The sequence below is a fragment of the Giraffa tippelskirchi genome, chromosome 11, assembly GCF_054371585.1.
Source record: "Giraffa tippelskirchi isolate mGirTip1 chromosome 11, T2T-mGirTip1v1.2.pri, whole genome shotgun sequence".
Classification (NCBI taxonomy): domain Eukaryota; kingdom Metazoa; phylum Chordata; class Mammalia; order Artiodactyla; family Giraffidae; genus Giraffa; species Giraffa tippelskirchi.
This window is the reverse complement of record NC_137285.1, coordinates 93,028,977-93,055,283: the sequence shown is the minus strand read 5'-3', so window position 1 is coordinate 93,055,283 and position 26,307 is coordinate 93,028,977. Positions and strand designations below refer to the sequence as shown.

Sequence of the window (26,307 nt, the reverse complement as noted above, 5' to 3'; positions counted from 1 at the left end):
TAACTATAAACAAGCTAAAAATGTTCAAGGGAAAAACACACAGCGACATCACACTTTAAAATATGCCTTTGAAACCTTCTCCCCTTTTTTTTCACACCTCACTTCATATGACAGGGTAGAATACATCTTTCACAAAGAGGTGCGAACAAGAAATCTAATAATACTCAGAACTAAAAGGAGTTGGCAGAGTCTGTTCATCCTAAAATTGTATAGTCATGTTAAGAAACAACAGAGAGAAATCATTCAAGGAGCTGGGAGGGAAAGCTCCTAGCTTTGTTACCATCAACTATCTCTGCTTGATTTGATAGACAGAGTGCCTGAAGAACTATGAATGGAGGTTCGTGACATTGTATAGGAGGCAGTGACAAGGCCATCCCCAAGAAAAAGAAATGCAAAAAGACAAAACTGTTGTTTGCGGAGGCCTTACAAATAGCTGAGAAAAGAAGAGAAGCTAAAGGCAAAGGAGAAAAGGAAAGATATAAACATCTGAATGCAGAGTTCCAAAGAATAGCAAGGAGAGATAAGAAAGCCTTCCTAAGTGATCAATGCAAAGAAATAGAGGAAAACAATAGAAGGAAAGGCTAGAGATCTCTTCAAGAAAACTAGAGGCACAAAGAGAACATTTCATGCAAAGATGGGCACAATAAAGGACAGAAATGGTATGGACCTAACAGAAACAGAAGATATTAAGCAGAGGTGGCAAGAATACACAGAAGAACTGTACAAAAAAGATCTTTATGATCCATATAATCATCATAGTGTGATCACTCACCTAAAGCCAGACATCCTAGAATGCAAAGTCAAGTGGGCCTTAGGAAGCATCACTATGAACAAAGCTACTGGAGGTGATAGAATTCCAGTTGAGCTATTTCAAATCCTAAAAGATGATGCTCTGAAAGTGCTGTACTCAATATGCCAGCAAATTTGGAAAACTCAGCAGTGGCCACAGGACTGGAAAAGGTCAGTTTTCATTCCAATCCCAAAGAAAGGCAATGCAAAAGAATGTTCAAACTACTGCACAATTGCACTCATCTCACACGCTAGCAAAGAAATGCTCAAAATTCTCCAAGCCAGGCTTCAACAGCATGTGAACCGTGAACTTCCAGATGTTCAAGTTGGATTTAGAAAAGGCAGAGGAGCCAGAGATCAAATTGCCAGCATCCGTCGGATCATCAAAAAAAGCAAGAGAGTTCAAGAAAAACACCTACTTCTGCTTTATTGATTATGCCAAAGCCTTTGACTGTGTGGATCACAACAAACTGTGGAAAATTCTTCAAGATATGGAAATATCAGACCACCTTATCTTCCTTCTGAGAAATCTGTATGCAGGTCAAGAAGCAACAGTTAGAACTGGACATGGAACAACAGACTGTTTCCAAATAGGGAAAGGAGTACATCAAGGCTGTATATTGTCACCCTGCTTATTTAACTTATATGCAGAGTACATCATGAGATATGCTGGGCTGGATGAAGCACAAGCTGGAATCAAGATTGCTGGAAGAAGTATCAATAATCTTAGATATGCAGATGATACCACCCCTATGGCAGAAAGCAAAGAGGAACAGAAAAGGAGAGTGAAAAAGCTGGCTTAAAACTCAACATTCAGAAAACTAAGATCATGGCATCTGGTTCCATCACTTCATGGCAAATAGGTGGGGAAACAATGGAAACAGTGACAGACTTTACTTTTGCGGGGGGTCCAAAATCACTGAAGATGGTGACTTCACCCATGAAAATAAAAGACGTTTGCTCCTTGGAAGACAAGTTATGACCAACATAGACAGTGTATTAAAAAGCAGAGATATTACTTTACCGACAAAGGTCTGTCTAGTCAAAGCTATGGTTTTACCAGAAGTCATGTATGGATGTGAGAGTTGGACTATAAAGAAAGCTGAGCATGGAAGAATTGATGCTTCTGAACTGTAGTGTTGGAGAAGACTCTTGAGAGTCCCTTGGACGGGAAGGAGATCAAACTAGTCAATCCTAAAGGAAATCAGTCCTGAATATTCATTGGAAGGACTGATGCTAAAGCTGAAATTCCAATACTTCGGCCACCTGATGCAAGAACTGACTCTTTGGAAAAGACCCTGATGCGGGGAAAGATTGAAGGCAGGATGAGAAGGGCATGACAGAGGATGAGATGGTTGGATGGCATCACCGACTTGATGGACATAAGTTTCAGGAAGCTCTGGGAGTTGGTGATGGACAGGGAAGCCTGGCATGCTACAATCCGTGTGTTTGCAAAGAGTCAGACACGAATGAGCCACTGAACTGAACTGATCTCTGCCTTACAGAAGAGACATGAGCTGGTTAAATACCATATATTATCAAGCCATGTGAGTGACACATGACCATACTGGATAGGAAGAGACAATGTGGCTTACAAAGGCGTGAAAATAGAACAACACCTTTATATATAACAGTGACAGCTGTGGTGGAAACTCAGGGCTCCCAAAACAGGTCATTTACCAGGTTTACAAATTCTCACTTACTCTGAAGAGGAATATACATTCCTGTCACTACTCATGGTATATATCATGCATTAAATCAACTCCTTCCCTTCCCCCCTCTAAGAAAGGGCACAAAGGGTATATAAGATGCAATGCAAAACCCTGCCACCTGGCATGCAGCTGAAAGGGAAAGGACAGCAAAATCCTAGAGGAGCTAGAATGGACGAGGCTACAACAGTCGCCTTAACATCTTCTCTGTCAGCTAACAGGGGAGAAACCAGGCTTTAGAGGAAGTTGGCAAAGAAAAAGCGGGATCTTATTCATTCATAACGCAACATCAGGCCTCAAAGTTAGTTAAATAAAAGCAATCTCTCAGACATAACACACTGTAATTCATACCTGGTTACTCTGAACAATGGCATGATTTATATTTAGCTCCAGATTGTCAGTCTTTGACATTCTACCCACCCGCATATTTGCATATTCAGAAGGTTTACAAACACAAAAATATTAAAATGAAATCCACTATACGTTATAGTAGAATGACATGTAATTTATTCATAACTGAGTTAGGCTGTACTCAAAATTCACTTAAATAAGCAAATGATTACACAAACGTCTAATAATACTAAAATTGATAGTCAGAAGGTATAAAATACCATGGGGATGAAATGCCATGGTAAATACTATTCAACAGACTATAATCATAATTCTGAACTAAATCATGGTTTTTAAAATGACTTAAGCAGTTTCAAAATGATTTGATTTTGTTCCCCTGCCGAGCAATTTACTTCTTCCACTGATAAAAGGCAGGGCCATTAGTTTCATTAAGTCAGGTTCTTCTCTTGCAAAACATTTTCTTGCAAAATTTTTTTTAATATTACTTTTTGACATAGACAACAAACCAGCCAGCACTCAGTGCCCCAAGCAAAGATGCTTGGAGCAGAACAGGGCCTGGGTTTAACTCTGAGTTCAGCAAGAGGCAGGCAGTGAAAAAGCTTCTGCAGCATTTGCAGTATGCGTACGTCTTTTCTGAGGCTCAAGCATCATAAAATATTTAGGCATCCAAGCCAGTAAAATTATGAGAATAAAATAATATGATGTCCAGATGACTATGCCACAATTACAACTGGGGGTAAATTACAATATAATTCTGTAGTACTTCAGACAAAAACAACACCTACCTAAATTTGCTTCTGGTAAGCCTAGTTACATTTTCATGAAGTGCAGTGGTGTTTGTAATAATGATTTATCTTATCATGTGTCTGTTTGTATCATTTTAAAGTCTTATACTTTATTGGAATGAGGTCCAAGCATGAACCTGGTCTGAAGAGCTAGCAGCTGTAGTCACAAAACATATCAATAAATTAAAAGGCTTTCACAGAACAAGATTCAGCTAAATCTTTTACATATAAAATACAGCTAGAGAAATACAATTCTTCAATGCTAAATTATGAGTGAGAGGAAAACAATTTAAAAAAATAGAAAACTCTCTCCATACTGGGTGTCAAGGCAAGATGTAACACTGCATGATGCCACAATATGACAGATACTCCAGAAATTGTGGTATCTGGGGATCTGGCAATTATGACCAAAATATGAAAACACTGTAACAAAAGGCATGCATACAATCACTGAGAGCATTCAGTGCATGAGCTGGGACCTAAGCAGAGATCTAACACAATAATGAGGCCGTGTTCCGGGATATCCATTAAAACAAGTGTGGGTGACTACATGTTGATTAAACCTTCTGAGGCAGCAAAGTGTGGGCACAATGCCATGTCTGGATTCTGCAGCTGTTTTATGATCCTCTTGCGGAATTTCTCTCGCACACGATTAAATTCCATTATGTCCATAGGGTCCTCTTCAATCCAAAACTTATGAAACTCGTGCATCAAATAACCTGTTAGAGATAAGATAAGTGACAAGAAAAAAAATCCTTAATCTTATTCAAAATCACCCTGGATGCTAAAAGAGATGTCAAACCAAGTATCAGCAACTATGGAGCACAAAGATGAGATCAAAATGCAATAAATACTACTATTAAAATTTATTCTTTAAAACTAGTGTGAGTAGAAGCTACCAATCTACAAGATTTTTGCTCTTGGTCCCAGAATTATTCTCACTCTTCTAGAGCAGGAAGAAAAATCAATTCTGCCATTTCTAGAATATGAATAACATCTGGAACATATTCTGAAAGGTAGACAGTAACTACTTCATTCTTCCTTCCCTAGTTAAATTATCATAATGGTCTGATTTTTCAAAAGTACTCCACTCAGCCTTTTTTCTCTTGAAATTTGATTTGAATAAAGTTTTAAATTACCCTGACAAGTCAAGTAATTGCATTCTGACTATTATGAGACAATTCTGACTATTATGAGACAATCAAAACTATAAATCAACTCTGAACAATACAGACTGGTCATTAAACTACATGAAATAGTTAATAAGACATTTTTGCTTTGAACCATAATTTCATATTCAAATCTTTTGTCTGAAAAATGTTGTCTAGATCAGGGACATTTTGGAATAAGTGCTAAGTATTTGATATGCGAACCTACTTATTGTATTCTGCTTCCCCACTGTGTCCTCCTTCTACCACATTTAGAACTGAAATGTGAATCAGTTCAGTTCAGTTCAGTCACTCAGTTGTGTCCAACTCTTTGCGAACCCATGGCCTGCAGCACATCAGGCTTCCCTGTCCATCACCAACTCACGGAGCTTACTCAAACTCATGTCCATCGAGTCAGTGATACCATCCAACCATCTCATCCTCTGTTGTCCCCTTCTCCTCCTGCTTTCAATCTTTCTCAGCATCAGGGTCTTTTCAAATGAGTCAGTTCTTCACATCAGCTTCAGCATCAGTCTTTCCAAAGAATATTCAGGACTGATTTCCCTTAGGACTGACTGGTTTGATCTCCTTGCAGTCCAAGGAACTCGCAAGAGTCTTGTCCAACACCACAGTTCAATAGCATCATTCTTTGGTGCTCAGCTTTCTTTATAGTTCAACTCTTACATCCATGCATGACTACTGGAAAAACCATAGCTTTGACTAAACGGACTTTTGTTGGCAAAGTAATGTCTCTGCTTTTTAATATGCTGTCTAGGTTGGTGAGAAGGGTAGACAGGGTCTGGAACCAGGGGGGCCTATTTCTCCCTGAGTTGGCCTGTCCTCCTGACTCGGAACAATGAAATGTGAATAGCTTTTTCAAAGGACAGTAACAGATATTTGTATGTAGTAAAGCAAAAGCAAACTCAAGCGTCTCCGTATACAACAAGAAAAAAGGTATCTTAAATAGTTGGACAAAAGGAAACCAAACAATACAAGCTTTACTTTGTCTTAACATTAGAAGGCAGAAGATAGTTTGGAGAAAGGATTCTGGAGCCAGAAATCTGTTTTAAACCCTAGCCCTTCACCTTTATGGGGCTGGATAAGCAGCAGAGATGATGGAGGGCAGCGGAAGAGAATTTTGGAATAAACATACTCAATTCTAATAACAACAACAAAAAAAATTCTATAGGTTTTGTTTTTCCGGTAGCTAGCTACTTGTGAGATAACCTTTAATATAGGTAATCCACCAGGCTCCTCCATCCATGGGATTCTCCAGACAAGAATACTGGAGTGGGTTGCCATGCCCTCTTCCAGGGGATCTTCCTGATCCAGAGACTGCACCCGTGTCTCTTATGTCTCCTGCTTTGGCAGGCAGGTTCTTTACCATTAGTGCCACCTAGGAAGCCCAAAGTTCCACAAGCAGCTTTTTAAAAATCTTTATTCATATCTCACTATAATGCAAAGTTAGAAATAATCTGCCCTCTTACCCTCAAAACACACTGCCAGATGTGGGTGTACTTCCACAAACTTACCTGATTACTCATTCATTACATTGCTAAGTATGCTTATACATCTTATATGGTCTCTCTCTTTAACTGTAGGAGAATATATTGACTGCTTTTAACATCTCAGATGGAGACACATCCCAACCCTCACCCAACTGCCTCTGGGCTACACCAACCGGGGCCCAATGCCACTGCAGTGGGAATGTGACTATATCATAAAAGCCTCCAAGCAGAGCTCAGCAATCCCAGGAGCCATCCATCTATCTCTGCCCTATCTGGTGCTTGGATTCCCTGTGACAGCACCCAGCCTTGAACTTTTCTGGTGACAACAATATTAGCCTGGTCCATGAATGAAGAATCTGATTCCTTAGAGGTCCCCTCTCACAATGGGCCAAAATTTCTTGCCCCATATTTCTTGGAACGAATTCAATACTTCTCCAATTCAAGTATTTGAAGTGCCCTTTATGCCATGAGGTTGAAGTGAAGTGAAGTGTTAGTCGATCAGTCACGTCCAACTCTTTGCGACCCTATGGACTGTAGCCCAACAAGCTCCTCTGCCCAGGCAAGTTCTCCAGGCAAGAATAATGGAATGGCTTGCCATGCTCTTCTCCAGGGTATCTGCCTGATCAAGGGATTGAACCGGGGTCTCCCGCATTGCAGGCAGTTTCTTTACCATCTGAGCCACCAGGGAAGCCATGAGGTTAAGTATCCCCATTTCATTTTACCATTTCTCATATGCCATGACTTGGAGTCTGTTTACCATGCTGGTTGTCTCAGCGCACACCAACAGAAACTGTTTCATCTCATCTCAGTGTCTAATTCAAGTAAAGGAGTTCAATCATCCATCCATCCTAAAATATCCCAAGAATGACATGAGGTATCTTTTAAAAATGAAGACACTCTCAGATTCAATCAGACATCACAGTTCAGTAAGTTGAATCTCATGTCACTAAAGTTTAAGATCCAATGTTTTAGAAGATACCTTGTTTTTAAGTTCCTTTGGTTTCTTTCTAAATGTTATAACTTTTATGATTCTAAATAAAATCTATAATTATTTATAATTTTTCTTCTCTTGTTATGTAAAACATACAATTTTCCTGACTTTGCCTCTAAGCTTAAATAAACATACCTGACTTATTTTGTATAAAGAGTCAGGTTTCCAATACTGATGAATTAAAAGCATCTTATTGGTATCTCATGATTAAGAAGCTATTTACCACTCAGTTCAGTTCAGTTGAGTTGCTCAATTGTGTCCGACTCTTTGCAACCCCATGGACTGCAGCACGCTAGGCCTCCCTGTCCATCAACTTCCGGAGCCTGCTCAAACTCACATTCATCGAGTCGGTGATGCCATCCAACCAGCTCATCCTCTGTCGTCCCCTTCTCCTCCCGCCTTCAGTCTTTCCCAGCATCAGGGTCTTTTCCAATGAGTCAGTTCTTCACATCAGGTGGCCAAAGTATTGGAGTTTCAGCTTTGCATCAATCCTTCCATTGAATATTCAGGACTGATTTCCTTTAGGAGTGACTGGTTCGATCTCCTTGCAGTCCAAGGGACTCTCAAGAGTCTTCTCCAACACCACAGTTCATAAGCATCAATTCTTCAGTGCTCAGCTTTCTTCACAGTCCAACTCTCACATCCATACATAATTACTGGAAAAACTATAGTTCTGACTAGACGGGCCTTTGTTGGCAAAGTAGTGTCTCTGCTTTTTTATATGCTGTCCAGGTTTGCCTTAACTTTTCTTCCAAGGAGCAAGTGTCTTTTAATTTCATGGCTGCAGTCACTATCTGCAGTGATTTTGGAGCCCAAAAAATACAGTCTGTCACTGCTTCCATTGTTTCCCCATCTATTTGCCATGAAGTGATGGGACCAGATGCCATGGCCTTAGTTTTCTGAATGTTGAGTTTTAAGCGAACTTTTTCACTCTCCTCTTTCACTTTCATCAAGAGGCTCTTTAGTTCTTCACTTTCTGCCATAAGGGTGGTGTCATCTGTCTATCTGAGGTTATTGATATTTTTCCTGGCAATCTTGATTCCAGCTTGTGCTTCATTCAGCCCAGCATTTTGCCTGATGTACTCTGCATATAAGTTAAATAAGCAGGGTGACAATATACAGCCTTGACGTACTCCTTTTCCTATTTGGAACCAGTCTGTTGTTCCATGTCCAGTTCTAACTGTTGCTTTTTGACCTGCATAAAGATTTCTCAGGACGCAGGTCAGGTGGTCTGGTAGACCCATGCCTTGAAGAATTTTTCAGTTTGTTGTGATCCACACAGTCAAAGGTTTTGGGGTAGTCAATAAAGCAGAAGTAGATGTTTTTCTGGAACTCTCTTGCTTTTTTGATGATACAACGGATGTTGGCAGTTTGATCTCTGGTTCCTCTGCCTTTTCTAAATCCAGCTTGAACATCTGGAAGTTCATGGTTCACATACTGTTGAAGCCTAGCTTGGAGAATTTTGAGTATTTCTTTGCCAGCCTGTGAGATGAGTGCAATTGTGCGGTAGTTTGAACATTCTTTTGCATTGCCTTTCTTTGGGATTGGAATGAAAACTGACCTTTTTCAGTCCTGTGATCACTGCTGAGTTTTCCAAATTTGCTGGCATATAAGTGCAGCACTTTCACAGCATCATCTTTTAGGATTTGAAACAGCTCAACTGGAATACCATCACCTCCACTAGCTTTGCTTTATTTACCACTATTGACAATAAACGGGCCCTGTGAAAATTCTTTAATGAGGAATTCACTTTTCCACAATGTGAATTTCACTTACTCTAAATGTTATCTAGGACAGCACATGGTTTTAGAAGAATACAGATCGATTTGGTTTCACCATTTTTCTACCTTACATGCAACTATAGGAAAACATTTTGAAAGGTAAATATCTAGAATAAGAGTTGAAGGTGGAGGGGTTGTTAATAATCTAACATCATTCTCCTTCTTCTCAAGGCTACAAAAGTCAAGCCGTAAATCTTGCAAACTGATTCCCTGGGACTTTCTTTCTCTATCTCATCAGAAAAATAATTAGATACTGTAACATTATTCTAATCAAAATGTGAAAATGGTGGCTTGGCTTCCAGGGTACGTATCATAATCATAAAACTTCACTCATTTATATAACATTACAGAGTGTTCACAAGTCCATTTGGCTTACTGATTGGTTGGCTCATCTGCTAATTAACAAACATGTAACAGATTCAAGGAAATGGTAGAGTTCCATGCTCCCCAACAGTTTTTTGGAGACGGATCAAGGCAGAAAATTTCACATCATGATCTGTTAGCTAAGGAAGCTAGCATAATAACATGGAGAGCAGAGGAAGGAAAGAGAAGCCAGACTATTGCTTACAGTCTCTTATTTAATTCTTACAACAGTTTTATAGAATAGGAAATGCAGATAAGTCTACATTTTATAGATGAGGACAGCAGGTTTAAACAGATACCTGAATGGAGCACAATCACACAGTTATAGCTGGAAGCCAGGACATGAAATAAACTGCCTTTTCCAGTGGACTCTCTTCTTTTGGTTATTATTCCTGTGTATAGTTTCTTCTTTTGAAGGTCAAAGAAAAGCTAATTCTTTTTTCTCTTCTGGCCATTGTACTTCCTTCTGCTCACTGTACCTAATCTTATTTCATTTCAATGCAGCTGCATGTTCAGTGGAGCTTAAGATTGAATGTAATTTTCATAGCATATTGACTTGGCAGTACAGTCAGTGCTCCCTGAATAATACTGTAAAGTCACAATGACAGAGCTCTTATATTCTTTCACCTAGATGAAATACCTGTTTGGAATACAAACCCAGGACTGCAGCAAATTTGTTGTTGTCTGACTGTGTCCTGGTTTTGCTTCACTGCATTTGATCAGTACACAACAGAAACATACATAAGGACACAGGTAACTGCAAGAATATTAAAGAGGAGATGTGAAAAACTGATTACATTTGATAGAAGAATAAAAAATCCAGGGCACAGTTAGCTTCTTCTAAAGAGGCCTAGTCCCTCTATTATAGGAGTAAATACAATCACCTAGTTGTCAAAGTAAGAGCTATAATCACAAAATGTCAGGGACTTCCACTTTCCATTAATAAGTCATTAAAATGTAAGTGTTTTAAAATTTGCTTTTTTATTAGAGTCATACATGTTTTTGCTGTTCAGTTGCTAAGTTGTGTCTGACTCTCTGCGACCCCATGGGCTGTAGCATGCCAGGCTTCCCTGTCTTTCACTATCTCCTAGAGTCTGCATAAACTCATGTCCACTGAGTTCTGATACTATCCAACCATCTCATCCTCTGTTGCCCTTCTCCTCCTACCCTCAGTCTTTCCCAGCATCAGGGTCTTTTCCAGTGAATTAGTTCTTCACATCAGGTGGCCAAAGTACTGGAGCTTCAGCTTTAGCATCCGTCCTTCCAGTGAATATTCAGAATTGATTTCCTTCAGGATTGACTGGTTTGATCTCCTTGGTGTCCAATGGACTCTCAAGAGTCTTTTTCTCCAGCACCACAATTCAAAAGCATCAGTTTTTTTTTGCATTCAGTCTTCTTTATGGTCCAGTTCTCACATCTGTATATGACTACTGGAAAAATCTTAGCTTTGACTCTATGGATCTTTGTCGGCAAAGTGATGTCTCTGCTTTTTAATACACTGTCTAAGTTTGTCATTGCTTTTCTTCCAAGGAGCAAGCATCTTTTAATTTCATGGCTACAGTCACCATCTGCAGTGATTTTACAGCTCAAGAAGATAAAATCTGCCATGTTTCCAATTTTTCCCCATCTATTTACATGAAATGATGGGACCGGATGCCACGGTCTTAGTTTTTTGAATGTTGAGTCTTAAGCCAGTTTTTTCACTCTCCTCTTTCACCCTCATCAAGAGGCTCTTTTTAGGTCCTCTTCACTTTCTGCCATTAGAGTGGTATCATCTGCATATCTGAGGTTGTCGATAATTCTCCTGGCAGTCTTGATCTCAGCTTGTGAGTCTTCCAGCCTAGCATTTTGCATGATGTACTCTGCACAGAAGTTAAATAAGCAGGTTGACAATATCAATATACAGCCTTGACCTACTCCTTTCCCAACTTGTAACCAGTCCATTGTTCCATGTCCAGTTTTAACTGTTGCTTCTTGACCTACATACAGGTTTTTCAGGAGGCAGGCAAGATGGCCTGGTATTCCAATCTCTGACGAATTTTCCAGTTTGTTGTGATCCACAAAGCCTTTAGCATAGTCAACGAACTTATTGATGTACAGCTGATTTACAATGTTGTGTTAGTTTCAGGTATACAGCAAAATAATTCCATTATACATATGTATACCTATTTTTTTTCATATTCTTTCCCTTTTTGGTTATTACAACATATTCAGTATACTTTTGTGCTATACAGTAGGTCCTTCTTAGTTATCTATTTTATGTACAGTGTGCATATGTAAATCTCAATCTCCTAATTTAATCTTCCCACCTTTCCCCTTTGGTAGCCATAGTTTGTTTTCCATTTCTGTGGGTCAGTCTATCTTTTTTTTTTTTGTAAATAAGTTCATTTGTATTTTTTCAGATTCACATATAAGCAATATCATATGATGTTTGTCTTTGCCTGGTTTATTTCATTTAGTAGGATAATCTCTAGGTCCATCCATGCTGCTATAATTGGCATTACTTCATTCTTTTTTTTATGTCTGAGTAATATTGCATTGTGTGTATATGTATATATATATGTGTGTGGGTATCTATCTATCTATCTGTCGATATCACATCTTCTTTATCCATTCATGTGTTGATGGACATTCAGGTTGCCTCCATTACTTGGCTACTGTAAATAATGCTGCAATGAACACTGGCATGCGTGTATCCTTTTGAATTATAGTCTTCTCTGGATATATGCCCAAGAATGGGATTGCAGTTCTATTTTTAGTTTTTTTTAAGGAAACTCTACACTTTCTCCATTGTAGCTGTATCAATTTACATTCTCACCAACAGTGTAGGAGGGTTCCCTTTTCTCCATGCCCTCTCCAGCATTTATTATTTGTAGACTTTTTTTTTATGATGGCCATTCTGACCAGAGTGAGGTGAAATCTTATTGTATTGATTTATATTTCTCTAATAATTAGTGATGCTGTTGTTTAGTCGCTAAGTCATGTCCAACTCTTTTTCAACCATGTGGACTATAGCCCGCCAGGCTCCTCTGTCCATGGGATTTCCCAGGCAAGAATACTGGAGTGGGTTGCCATTTCCTCCTCCAGAGGATCTTCCCAATTCAGGGATTGAACTTCCAACTCCTGCATTTGCAGGCAGATTCTTTACCACTGTGACACCAAGGAAGCCCCAATAACTAATGATGAAAGTGAAAGTGAAAAGTGAAAGCGAAAGTCGCTCAGTCAACTCTTTGCGACCCCATGGGCTATACAGTCCATGGGATTCTCCAGGCTAGAATACTCGAGTGGGAAGCCTTTCCCTTCTCCAGGGGATCTTCCCAACCCAGGGAATCAACCCCAGGTCTCCTGCATTGCAGGCGGATTCTTTACCAGCTGAGCCACAAGGGAAGCCCAATTAATGATGATGAGCATCAAACTATACATAGAGTCAAACAGTTTAATTAGTTTTGTTACAAAACACAAACAAAACCCCAGAAACCCTTCCTATCCTAATTCCTGCTTCCTTAAATAAACAACATTTCAATTCATTCGTCTGATTCTTTGATTACTGACTTCCATAGCTCTAAATAACATATTTTCCATTGCTTGATTTTTTTTACTTCCTTCATTTTGAAGATTCTCTTCTCTTCCCTTACAGATCTCCTGCTTTCTGGATCCCACTTATTCCTGTAAGGATTACTCTCTTATTTTGTGGAAATACATCCTTCAAGAGCTTCCTTATAAAGATACAAAAAAGTAAAATGTTTAAGACCTTGCACTTAAAAAATGTGTTTATTTTATTCCCACACTTAATTAATAAGTTACACTGGTTATAGAATTCTAAATTGGAAACTATATTCCCTTAGATTTTAAATAACATTCTCAAATGTTTGAAGACATTATTCTACTATCTTATAGACTAAAATGTTGCTGTTGAGAAGTCCAATACCATCTTAATTCTCAATTGGTTATGTGACAGACTTGGAAATTTTTAGAATCATTTCTTCCCTAAGTCATAAAATTTCACAATGATATGGACCTGAGTGTGAATCCATTTTAATCTATTACGCTAGCTCTTACTAGCTGAAATATGAAAAGTCATCCTTCAGTTGTGACTTATTATTTGATTCCCTCCCTTTAGTTTCACTGTTCTTTTTTTGGCCCTTCTATTACAGACATCTAAGAATGGGCCTTTCCACCTTTCTTTTCTATTTTCCATCTATATTTCTTGTTCTACTTTCTGGGAGAGTTTCCAGCTTTATCTTCTAATTCTCCCTCAAGGTTTCACTTATGTAATCTGATTTTTAATTTCTAAGGGTGCCCTTTATTCTCTGAATGGTCATTCTAGGGCACTTTGTTCCTGTTTCACAGTAGCAATTCTTCTCTTATCTCCCGGGATATTAGTGACACATATTTCTAAGGTTTTCTTCTCTCTGCATTGTTTCTGTTTCTTTAGAGTGGCTTTATTTCTTCCTGCTTTAGACGCTCTTTCAAGCATGAGGCTTTCCTTGCTGTTATTGCTATCTACAGCAGCACTCAATATGCCAGCAAATTTGAAAATTCAGCAGGGGCCATAGGACTGGAAAAGGTCAGTTTTAATTCCAATCTCAAAGAAAGGCAAAGCCAAAGAATGCCCAAATAACTGCACAATTGCACTCATCTCACACACTAGTAAAGTAATGCTCAAAATTCTCCAAGCTAGGCTTCAACAGTATGTGAACCATGAACTTCCAGATGTTCAAGCTGGATTTAGAAAAGGCAGAGGAACCAGAGATCAAACTGCCAACATCCGTTGCATCATTGAAAAAGCAAGAGAGTTCCAGAAAAACATCTGCTTCTGCTTTATTGACTACACCAAAGCCACTGACTGTGTGGGTCACAACAAACTGTGGAAAATTCTTTAAGAGATGGGAATACCAGACCACCTGACCTGCCTCCTGAGAAATCTGTATGCAGGTCAAGAAGCAACAGTTAGAACCGGATATGGAAAAACAGACTGGTTCCAAATAGGAAAAGGAGTACGTTAAGGCTATACATTGTCACCCTGCTTATTTAACTTATATGCAGAGTACATCATGAGAAATGCTGGGCTGGAAGAAGTACAAGCTGGAATCCAGATTGCCAGGAGAAATATCAATAACGTCAGATATGCAGATGACACCACCCTTATGGCAGAAAGTGAAGAAGAACTAAAGAGCCTCTTGATGAAAGTGAAAGAGGAGAGTGAAAAAGTTGGCTTAAAGCTCAACATTCAGAAAACTGAGATCATGGCATCTGGTCCCATCACTTCATGGCAAATAGATGGGGAAACAGTGGAAATAATGACAGACTTTATTTTGGAGGGCTCCAAAATCACTGCAGATGGTGACTACAGCCATAAAATTAAAAGATGATTGCTCCTTGGAAGAAAGCTATGACCAACCTAGATAGCATATTAAAAAGCAGAGACATTACTTTGGCAACAAAGGTCCGTCTAGTCAAGGCTATAGTTTTTCCAGTAGTCATGTACGGATGTGAGAGTTGGACTATAAAGAAAGCTGAGAGCTGAAGAACTGATGTTTTTGAACTGTGGTATTGAGGAAGACTCTGGAGAGTCCCTTGGACTGCAAGGAGATCCAAACACTCCATCCTAAAGGAAATCAGTCCTGAATATTCAATGGAAGGACTGATGCTGAAGCTAAAACTCCAATACTTTGGGCAACTGATGTGAAGAACTGACTTATTGGAAAAGACCCTGATGCTGGGAAAGATTGAAGGCAGGAGGAGAAGGGGATGACAGAGGATAAGCTGGTTGGATGGCATCACTGACTCGATGGACATGAGTTTGAGCAAGCTCTGGGAGCTGGGTAATGGTCAGGGAAGCCTGGCATGCTGCAGTCCAGGTGGTTTTAAAGAGTCACACATGACTGAGCAACTGAGCTGAAATGAACTGAGGGCTGCTTGAGAAATTATTCCAAAATTCAGTGGCTTAAAACAACCATTTTAATATACTCACTTATTCAATGGGTTATTAAGAATTAGGAAACGGCATAAGAGGGATTCAAAATGCGATTTCTGCTTCATTGACTCTGCTAAAGCCTTTGACTGTGTGGATCACAACAAATTGTGAAAATTCTTCAAGAGATGGGACTACCAGACCACTTTATCTGCCTCCTGAGAAATACGTATGCAGGTCAAGAAGCAACAGTTAGAACTGGACATGGAACAACAGACCTGTTCCAAATTGGGAAATGAGTACATCAGGCTGTATATTGTCACCTTGTTTATTTAACTTATATGCAGAGTTCATCATGTGAAATGCTGGACTGGATGAAGCACAAGCTAGTATTAAGACTGCCGGGAAAAATATCAATAACCTCAGATATGCAGATGACACCACTTTTATGGCAGAAAGTGAAGAGGAACTAAAGGGCCTCTTGATGAAAGTGAAAGAGAGTGAAAAAGCTGGCTTAAAACTCAGCATTCAAAAAACGAAGATCATGACATCCAGTCCCATCACTTTATGGCAAATAGATGGGGAAACAGTGGAAACAGTGTCAGACTTTATTTTTTGGGGCTCCAAAATCACTGTAGATGGTGACTGCAGCCATGAAATTAAAAGACATTTGCTCCTTGGAAGAAAAGGCATGACCAACCTAGACAGCATATTAAAAAGCAGAGACATTACTTTACTGACAAAGTTCTGTCTAGTCAAAGCTCTGGTTTTTCCAGTAGTCATGTACAGATGTGAGAGTTGGACCATAAAGCAAGCTGAGAGCCAAAGAATTGATGTTTTGAACTGTGGTGTTGGAGAGGACTCTTGAGAGTCCCTTGCATGGCAAAGAGATCAAACCAGTGAATCCTAAGGGAAATCAGTCCTGAATATTCACTGGAAGGACTAATGCTGAAGCTGAAGCTCCAGTACTTTGGCCACCTGATGCGAAGAACTGACTCATTGGAAAAGACTCTGATGCTTGGAAAGATTGAAGGCAGGAGGAGAAAGGGATGATAGAGGATGAGATGGATGGATGGCATCATCGATTCAATGGACATGAGTTTAATGTGCTCCGGGAGTTGGTGATGGACCGGGAAGTCCATGGGCTTGCAAAGAGTCCACAGGGTCGCAAAGAGTTGGACATGACTGAGTAACTGAACTGACCGACTGATAAGAGGGATGGATCCACAATGCCTGGAGTCTCAAATCGGAAGATCTGAAGGTAGTGACTTGACAGCTGGTGGCAGGAATCATTTGGAGGCATATTCACTCACATTTCTAGTAGCAGATGCTGACTATCCTTTGGGACCTCCTCTGGGGCTGTCAATCTCGATTGCTACATATGGCTCGTCCGTATGTCCTGGATTTCTTCACAACACAAAGGAATCAGATCCCTTACATGGTGGTTCATGCTTCCAAAGGCAGCTCAATCCCTGATTTCTAGGGATTTTTTTCTTTAAGAAAATTATTTTATTGATATATAGTTGTGTTACAATGTTGTGTTAGTTTCTTCTGTATAGTGAAGTGACTCAGTTATACATATATGCACATTCTTACAATATTCTTTTCCATTATGGTGTACCATAGGATATTGAATATAGTTCCCCATGATATATAGTTGGACCTTGTTGTTTATCATTCTATAACAGCAGCTCGCGTCTGCTAACTCCAACCTCATTCCATCCCTTCCCCAATCTCCTGTTCCTTGGCAACCACAAATCTGTTCTCTATGTCCATGGGTCTGTTTCTGTTTCATAGATAGGTTCATTTGTGTCATATATTAGATTCTACATATAAGTGACATCATATGGTATTTGTCTTTCTCTTTCTGACTTACTTCACTTAGCATGATAATCTCCAGTTGCATTCATGTTACTGCAAATGGCATTATTTCATTCTTTTTTATGGCTGAGTAGTACTGTATTCCATTGTATATATGTACCACATCTTCTTTACCCACAAATGAAAGCCTTTCCTAATGTAGCCCTAAAAGTCACATAGTATGAATTCTGCTTATTCTGTTGGTCAACCAACTGGTCAGCCTAGTTGGGCTGGGATGGCAGGAACACAAAAACCCTACTTCTTAACAGAAGGAGTGTCAAAGAATTTGAGGACATGTTTTTAAGCATCTCACTCAAACACCTGATAATACTTGGCTCTCTGCAATGTATTTTACTAAATAAAAAGCCAATTGGAATAAAAGTTAATTGGAAGCTTTAAGCACTAGGTAGGGTTTGCTGATAGTGAGCATGACTGTAGAGTGATACGGCTGGGCTGTTTCACTGGGCAGACCCAGAGGTCAGCGTTTTTAGCTATTTTCTCTTGGGATGCTCAGATTTCAGAGAAGGTCTTGTCAATCTCTTGACTGGCTGCCAAAGTGATAGGAACCAGGTAGGAGAAGGAGTCTGGGTCTCAGTCTTCATCATCACTGTCAGTATGGTTTCCCATTAGCTGTACCTGATTCTCATCAGACCAGAGACCCTTTATTTTCTCTCTGGAAAGTAACCAGCCTTTGCTGAGGAGGGGGCAGGACAGAAGCTGTCTCTCGGAAAATGGGATTTAGGCCTCTAAGAGATTCTTAATACATTTTCAAGCAAATTTGCTAGTTTTGGTCTTATGTTAACCCTCATTTCTGATATATTTAATGCTGCCAATTCTTGAACCTTTTGGAGAGTCTTGCGGAATAAATCAGCTTGCTTCTTACTTTCCATGCCACCTGTTAGGGACCTGCTTTCTTAAGACCACTAACTCATTCACCACTTAATCTGTTTTCCAGCTTTCAAAATGAGATTTTCATGTCTTGTTTCTGATTTTTATCCTTGTGGGTTTATGCTTTCTTTCAGTTCAGTTCAGTTCAGTCGCTCAGTCATTTCCGACTCTTTGCGACCCCATGAGTTCATGGGGTTCAGCACGCCAGACCTCTGTGTCCATCAACAACTCCTGGAGCCTACCCAAACTCATGTCCATTGAGTCGGTGATGCCATCCAACCATCTCATCCTCTGTCTTAGGATTTTCCTAAGAACTTTCTATTGAGTGGAATTTCAGAAGGGAGTGTAATACATACACTAATTATGTCATCTTTAACTGGATGTCCTGATTAGGCAGATATAAAAGATGACAGAATCCTAGATAATATAAGCACTATTAATTTAGGAATTTAAATAAAATAAATATCTGTTAACTTTTGACTTTACCACATTTTAAAAATGAACCAGGGAACACCACTTTCCTGTGGTAGATTTGGGGTGGAATGATTGGGTCTTAACCATAATTAGAAACAGTGAAGATCTGGTTACCAACTTAACAGTAGAAAAAAAAAAAAAAGCTAAAAGAAACAAAAGGAGAAGAACTTTGACATTTTCTTGCTAAAAAAGCTTAAGTACAGGCCCTCAGTGCAACAAGCAATGTTTAAATGGACAGGAGCCTGGTGTGCTCCAGTCCACAGGGTCACAAAGAGTCGGACATGACTTGGCGACTGAACAACAAAAACTACAAAGTAACTTAAAAGGCATTTCTTCTATAAATTGCTTAGGGCTACTTGATGATTTGGCAGATTATCTTTCTATGTTCCTCCAAACCAGTTAATGTCTGGCCTGCAAAGATAATAGTGACATATAGCTATATTTTAAGATTTTGCCTTTAAAACTAGACAATAGCATCCCAGGACTGTACTAAAGAGTCTTGATCTTTATCTTCTGAAACCTCAGCACAAGTGCAACCTCAGGTTCAGGGTCAACAATAATTCCCTCTATTAGCACCTACAGTTAGAAGGAACTGCAAACACTACCCTCTGTAGCAATAGTAGTGGTAGCAGTAAAATTAATACCAACAACTCCACCAACATCTGTATCACCCACTTATCTACCACTTGCTCTTTCTAATGTTCACGGAGCACTAACAATGGGACTAGCTAACAAAAAAATCATTTTCCCTTCCACTCATTTTGCATCCATTTTATAGATGAGACAGCTGAGCTTTCAAGGAGGGTAGTAGATGTAGCTCTGGAGTCAACTCAGGCTGTCTTCAAAGCCTGTACGGTTAAGTGTCATGCTGGATCAGAGGGAGAAAGACATTCATGATGTCTTTAAGTCAGATGGGAAGTTGATACATTGAATATTAGGCAAGAGGTGGGAACGAGAAAAGATTCATGATGCCTGAAAATATGTGGTTTTGAATGAGAAAACAAAATAAAAACCAAAGGAGGAGTTCAAAGGCTCCAAAGCAACCAAATCACAAAGATCTCTCAGCTTCAGCCCTTGTCCAGAGTGTTCTCTATAGGAGTCTATGTCAATAATTAAGCAACAAGACACTTACAGAATGTTTGCTGGAAGTGAGATAATGTTGGAGCTTCTGGAGCGATGTTGTAGAAATGGGTTTTTAGCGCTCCGCTCACCAGTAGATTATATGCCAGATCAGTTATATTGATGCCCACAATTGCAAATGAGTACCTGTAAAGTACAAGCCACAATACCAACTGTGTGTCACATATGGGAAGTAAGCATCTCAAAAAAAATGATAATTTGAGTTTTACATTACTATTTAATTATGAGAATGGCAGATTTCCCTTCGTCACAGCCTTATCAAAACTCTGAATCTCATTAATTAACAGAAAATTTTAATAATGTTTTCCAAGAGAATTGAGAGTTTGCATGCTTTGACTTATTAATTCCATCCCAAATATATGAGACAAAACCAGAAAATGAAAAAGCTTTAAATGCAAGGATAGTCATTTACATGGCAAAGATATGTAAATTATTCACATATCCTAAAGAAGATGATTGGTGAAATAAATTATGGTAATCTCATATAGTGTACTACAGCTAGTAAAACTACATTCCTAAAGATGATTTAAGCAGGATATAAAACAATATATAAGGAACAAGCCAAGTTTTATTGTATACATTCAAATGTGAACAAAAATATTCTAAGAATCAAATGCTACAAAATATTAATATGGGTATATTAGAGTAATATGATTAGAGTGTTTTTGTTTACTTCTCTATATTTTTGAAATTTTCTATAATAAATCAAATACTACTTTTAAAATGAGGAAAAATTAGTATCTTAATACTCAGGGTATATTTTCTAGTTCATTTTCCACATGTCTATCCAAAATTAAGTCAAATGGAGTTCTTAAGTCTTCACTGGTACTATAAATCCAGCACACAAAAAAGAAGTTCTCTGTTCAGAAATATTTTTGGATGACATGAGGCATTATAAAAAATGTTCTAAAGTAAAATTTTAACTAATAGCCTGACACTTGATAGGAATCCTTAAAAGCAAACGAGCAAACACAATTCTAAATTTATGATTTTTGAAAATCATTTCCATATAGTTATAACTTTCCAAACCTTATGACTAGAACACAGGCAAAGTAGTATCATATAACCATATAAGTAAATCCAAAAAACATAAACAGGTCCTTTTCAAAACTGGATTATTTATTTCCATCAGGACAAGCGGATTTTCACCCTTGTCAGTTTTTGCAGTGCTCTTAGGACACTTTCGTTCTGGCTCTGGCTCAGACTGACAACCCCTTATATACGGGGTCCCACACTCACCCAATTGCTTTATCCATCCTTTTCTTCTCCCACTCTGCTTTGCTGAATTTGCTGAATAAATGAGTGAACAAATAAATAAATAGGTAAGATTTGATCTCTAATTAGCACCTGTTCTCTTTTAATGTTTTTTTTTTAAAACTGTTGACTAGATGTGGGGATGTCTATAACTCAGTTATCAAACACTAACCAATTTAAATGTTATTAACTAAGAAGCTACAATGCAATTTATACAGAGCTCAGAAATGGAATTATTTAAAGCCATGGTACTTATCTCTTATTCACTATAGTACAGTGGTGAGAGACAGACGTAAAAGTCAAACATACTCTTTTATATTATCCATTAATTATCAAACAATACCTCCGCCATGAAACCTTGCCTGGTATCTCTCTCTCCTCTAGCAAGATGCTACCTCACTCTCTCATGATTCCCCACACTGTATTTCATCTGGTTTTCTCTCATGGAAATTATATTATTTAACCTTTTGTGATGTCTTATACACAGCAGATGCCAAATAAACATTTCCTGATAGTGAAAAAAAAGGAGGAAAGAAGAAGAGGAGGGAGGGAGGGGAGAAGGGAAGGAGAGACACATAAGCTTTAACAATTCTGTCCTAACAAGTGCTATAGCATTTCCTCCGGCTAAGCCAAGATAACTAAACCATAGCAGACACATTCTAACACATTTTTATAATTAGAGCTTCTGAATAAGACTATCTGAGGAAAGGGTCCTATGATAAAGGCATTCTGAAAATACTGACTTGCATTCTATTACTTTGTGTAACGTTCTTACACCCCTTCTCACGCACTTCCATACTGCCAACATCTTGTGGGCAGGAACCACCTTACACTCTTCTTTGTGGCTAATGTGACCTTCATTCGGTGTTCTACACTAAAAATTGTCATTGGTCTTGGAACTAAATACAATTTTAAAACCAGAGTTATTACGAACATTTAGCTTCCATTTAAGTAAGAGAAAGAGTTCTTCATAAAACAATGCAAACACTACATTAAAAGACACACATGTGACACACAGCACAAGCCCACAAAAACGTGATGCAAAATTGGCGTTTCACTCTAAGTACTTTCTACTCTATAAACGACGGGCTCTAATTCAAAGTAACTGTCTTTAATTCACGTGAAAATGAGCCACTTCCTTTTAGTGTAACTGCCAATTATCAGCCAAAGAGGCATCAGGAGACTTTTACCTTAAACAACTTATACCCAGACTAAAAAGGGTTAGGTGTGAAATTTAAGAAATTTTGTATAAACAAATTTATAAGCAGCTCTTCTCAACAAAGCTTTATAAATACATAGCGTCTCTGTATTTTGTTAAATTAAATCTATCTGTGTTGGAAATATAAGAAAAGACCAAATGACCTCCACTCATTTCAATACTTATAAGTAATGATACTCTATAGGGTGTCCCAGCCCAAACAGAAGGAATTTCTTTCTTCAGGAAACATATACACCACAAAGAAGCACAAAAACTGTCAAAACTCTCCTCTTAAACTTGAATCTACTTTTATCCCTCAAGTTATCTCAGGATAGATCTTCACAAGAGCAACAGTGTATAATGCTTGCTGAAGGGTAGACAGGGGAAAACCTTCCTTAGTATTTACTGGCTTCTCCCTGTTCAACACCTGAACTATTCAGGGTCTGAAAGAATCTAGGATGATATCACAATGCGTTAATAAATTTCTTTCAGACACTGGTGAAGGACAGTGGTGATTTCAAGACATTCTGATTTGTATTCAATGACATTTACCATCAATTTGAAGTGGTTAACAGTTGAACTTCATCTGGTCAATTTTATTTGTAGCTTGAGGGACAAAGTATATGCATGCCCCTCTCCAAACACACACACACATTCTAGTCTCTTCTTAAATAAGAGTAAACACACAAATTCTCAATACTTCCTCTCTGATGGCCAACACAGGATATAAAATCATAAAGCTTTTTTTTCAGCATGGTTCATAGACAAAATTAATCCCTCTCCAATAGTTTATTAACAAATATTTTAAGCTTATTGTCACTTCCCAAGGACCATGAAGGATTCATGTCTTCTACCTAAAGCTTCTCCACAGAATAACAACACACAGACTCCTCAGCCAACTTTAATTATAGAGAGTTCAGAATCTCTACATTAACAGAAACATGTAATTCGATGAAGTTAAATAATTAAAATAGCTTGATTTTAGCCATGCAATATATGAAGAGTTAAGGGATCTTAGTGTTTTTCTCAAAGTAAATAAAAGGTAAAGAAAATGAAAATTTAACCTTATAAAAGATTATAATTATAAATTTGAGAAGTATAGTATAATTTAATGAATCTTAGCCATTGAAGCTACACTCAGTATAATAGTAAGATAAGAGGGAGCCCCAAAGTCAATCTATACCACTCATAGATTCTGAGAGTGGTATGATAAAATTTGGGACATATTTAGTAATCATGAACACTAACAAGGACTCTGTTCATGCTGAGAAGAAAAAAGTGAAATAAAAATATGAATACATAATAGAAGAACTCCTTATAATAGAGTGACTAAAGCATGTATATACTCTTCATAATATTATAATTAGAAATACATTAATAAAAGAGTTAATATGCTTTGTGCAACAAAATTCCCAAATGAAATGTCCATCTCTTGGAGTAGATGGGATCAGAGATATGTAGTAATGTGTTCAGCCTTTAGGTGACGTTTCAAAATGTTTTTCCAATAGACACAGCTATAGAAAGACTCTGACATTTTCTATCAGGTCAGTCTAATCTGATTTTTCCTTTATCAAAATGTAGGCCAAATGTAATGAACTATATCATATAAAAAGTTGGGAAATGTTTGCTTTCAGAAAATTTTTCATGAATTTGTATTTCTTGAAAAATTCTTACCCATACTTAGCCTAAAATAAAATAAAAGCGAGAAAAAGCAAAAGCAAAGAAAAATACCTTATTTCCTCTTTAGTGATATCCCTTAATGCAATCAGTTAAAAAAAATTTAGAAAGTTAAATGAAAACACAAACAATTTACAATCTAGAATTTTATTAAGAAAAGAGCTGCAGCAATTTTAGACTTTCTCACTCGGTCTCCGACTTCAAGACTTCCATTCTTCCCTCCATTCCCCCCTGTGGCCCCTTGTTTCTCAACTCTTGCATCCTCTACTTTCTCCGTCTTCTATGCCCATCCCCTCAATCTTCCTAGACACCAGAGAGACTACTAATCCCTTCAGGTAAATACATATTTCACTTGAACAGTGCCACTTCACATCCTAAAACCTGTAACAAGTCTGACATTTTAACCTTCCTATTCAGCATTTGCCAAAAGTGCTTGTTTAAAAGAGCTTTAAGCCTCACTTCTGGTGGGTTGACTCTCTTGAGAATCTCATCAATAGAGCGATATAGGAGATGAAGTTACTTCTACATAAACTACAAAACCTAATCCACCTTTTATTTTTAATGATTACCTGCATTTGGGGTGAAGAGAATCAGAGAGGACCTGCTGAGCTGCTGTAGCATCTCTTTCTGCAAAATACCTGCAGTTGGAGGGAAAGACAATCATAACTCCAGACCTTTTGAATACATTCATTCCAATCCAATCGAGGCCATTTTGGATTCAGAGATGGATATCAACATAAGTGTTATCACTTGTTTCAGCTCCTCCAGAGAATGAGGAGCTTTTCATAATAGAATTTTCCAAATACATTGAGAATCTAATAGGGTAGTTGTAAAACCCACAAAGTTTTAGGAATGATTCCAGTAGGTTTGAAAATTTAATTATGAACTTTACCATTCCCCAGAAAGCCAAAGATATTCTTAATGAGGGTTATAGATTCTTTTGTTTGTTTGTTTTTAATTTATTTTTTAATTGAAGGATAATTGCTTTACAGAAGAGGGTTATAGATTCTTAAAGGGAAGGCAGAATGAGTCCCCTCAGAAGGCAGAAAAAGCCTGGATGAAAGCAACATAGTGAAAGACTCTGACAGTCAAACAGAGAAAAGATGAGACTAGACGAGGTAATAAACGTTCAGTGCATTTTCTTGGAGAATATTCTTGGGGTAAATTTTGGATGAAAATATCTACAGAGCATAGAGATGCTAAAATTCTGTTTTGGGGGAAAAGGGGCAATGAACTTCCTAACAAATACAAAAAGCTTACATACCCTCAAAAATATATAATAACAGTTACTTCATAAAGAAATTATAAAATACAACTAAGTATAGCATATATTATTTAACTTGATGTGTATATAATTTCCTGCATATATCTAAAGGATAAATCAAGCCCTTAAATGTTCTTTCAAAAAGTTCAAAGCTAGTCAGCAAATTTCATAAACATATCCATGATTATTAATGAAATTGAGTCTCTTCATACTTTTGTTGGTCATCTAGGATTCTTCTTTTATAGCCTGTCTGTTAATATTTCTCGGTCCAGTATATTTAAAAATGCATTCAAATAAATAAGATAAATAAACCCTCAGAGCCTAATATACTGGAGATGGATCCTTTATCATGTATATGAATGTCAGTCTTGGTTTTCTTTCTTGGAATGTCAATCTATGGTGGCTTATCTTACAGAGGTTTCACTTTTAATGTCTGAGATCCATTGATTTCTCTTTTACAGCTTGTGCTTTTTTGGTTTTTGTCTTTAAGAGATCCTTCTTTACTCACATATTTCAAAGATTTTCTCCTAAAAGTTGTAAATAGTTGTTTTTGACATTCAACTTGTAAACGGAGGCGAGGTAGATATTTACTTTTCAAATGGAAAGTCAACTGTCCCAGCTCTACTTATCAAAAGCTCATCCTTTACATACTTATTTGCAACCCCACCTTTTCTTTTCTATTCATCACATAATAATGTAAGAATGGGTGACTATTGAGATTACCAGTGGAGAGAGGGAGGAGGGACAAAATCGGGATAAAGGAGTAGGAGATACAAACTGTTGGGTGTAAGACAAGCTATAAGGATGTATTTTAAAATATGGGGAATAGAACCAAAAATAACTATAAGTGGAAAATAATCTTTAAAATTGTATAAAATATTTACCATCTTAAAAAAGGCATGGGTGACTAGTAAACTTCCTAAATTTAAAATAAAAGCCAAGATCTAGGGGGAAAATGGGTGCTATTAAAAATGTCATTTTTTTTCTTTTAAAAACATATCACTACCCTTCCTAAGAACCAACCTACAAGGACTTTTTTTTTCTTGAAAATGAATGGCTACAAATGACCCAATTTAAGCATGAAAAAAATAATGAGCACAATTATTAAATCACATAAACATACAAAAACCAGGAGTTAAAATGATAATTTAAAAATATAGAGATAAAGCCAAAAAAAAAAAAAAGTTCAATCACTAACAAAGGAACTAGGGCA

The 26,307-nt window shown here is 37.9% G+C and overlaps 1 protein-coding gene across 11 annotated transcripts in view; it reads right to left on the bottom strand.

The window, feature by feature from the left end:
• Positions 1–2,985: 2,985 nt before the first annotated feature.
• Positions 2,986–26,307, bottom strand: part of ELMOD1 (ELMO domain containing 1) — a 136,074-nt gene continuing 112,752 nt past the window's right edge. For 10 of the 11 annotated variants that reach the window (XM_081545869.1, XM_081545879.1, XM_081545874.1 and 7 more), the window contains 4 exons: positions 24,400–24,468; positions 20,941–20,991; positions 19,694–19,827; positions 2,986–4,353 (listed from right to left, as the gene is read on the bottom strand). In XM_081545869.1, the coding sequence (XP_081401995.1) occupies positions 4,181–4,353; positions 19,694–19,827; positions 20,941–20,991; positions 24,400–24,468 (427 nt within the window). In that variant the 3' untranslated portion in view covers positions 2,986–4,180. Of the gene's footprint in view, positions 4,354–19,693; positions 19,828–20,940; positions 20,992–23,884; positions 23,909–24,399; positions 24,469–26,307 lie in introns of all 11 variants that reach the window. The other variant, XM_081545871.1, reaches the window with a different exon arrangement.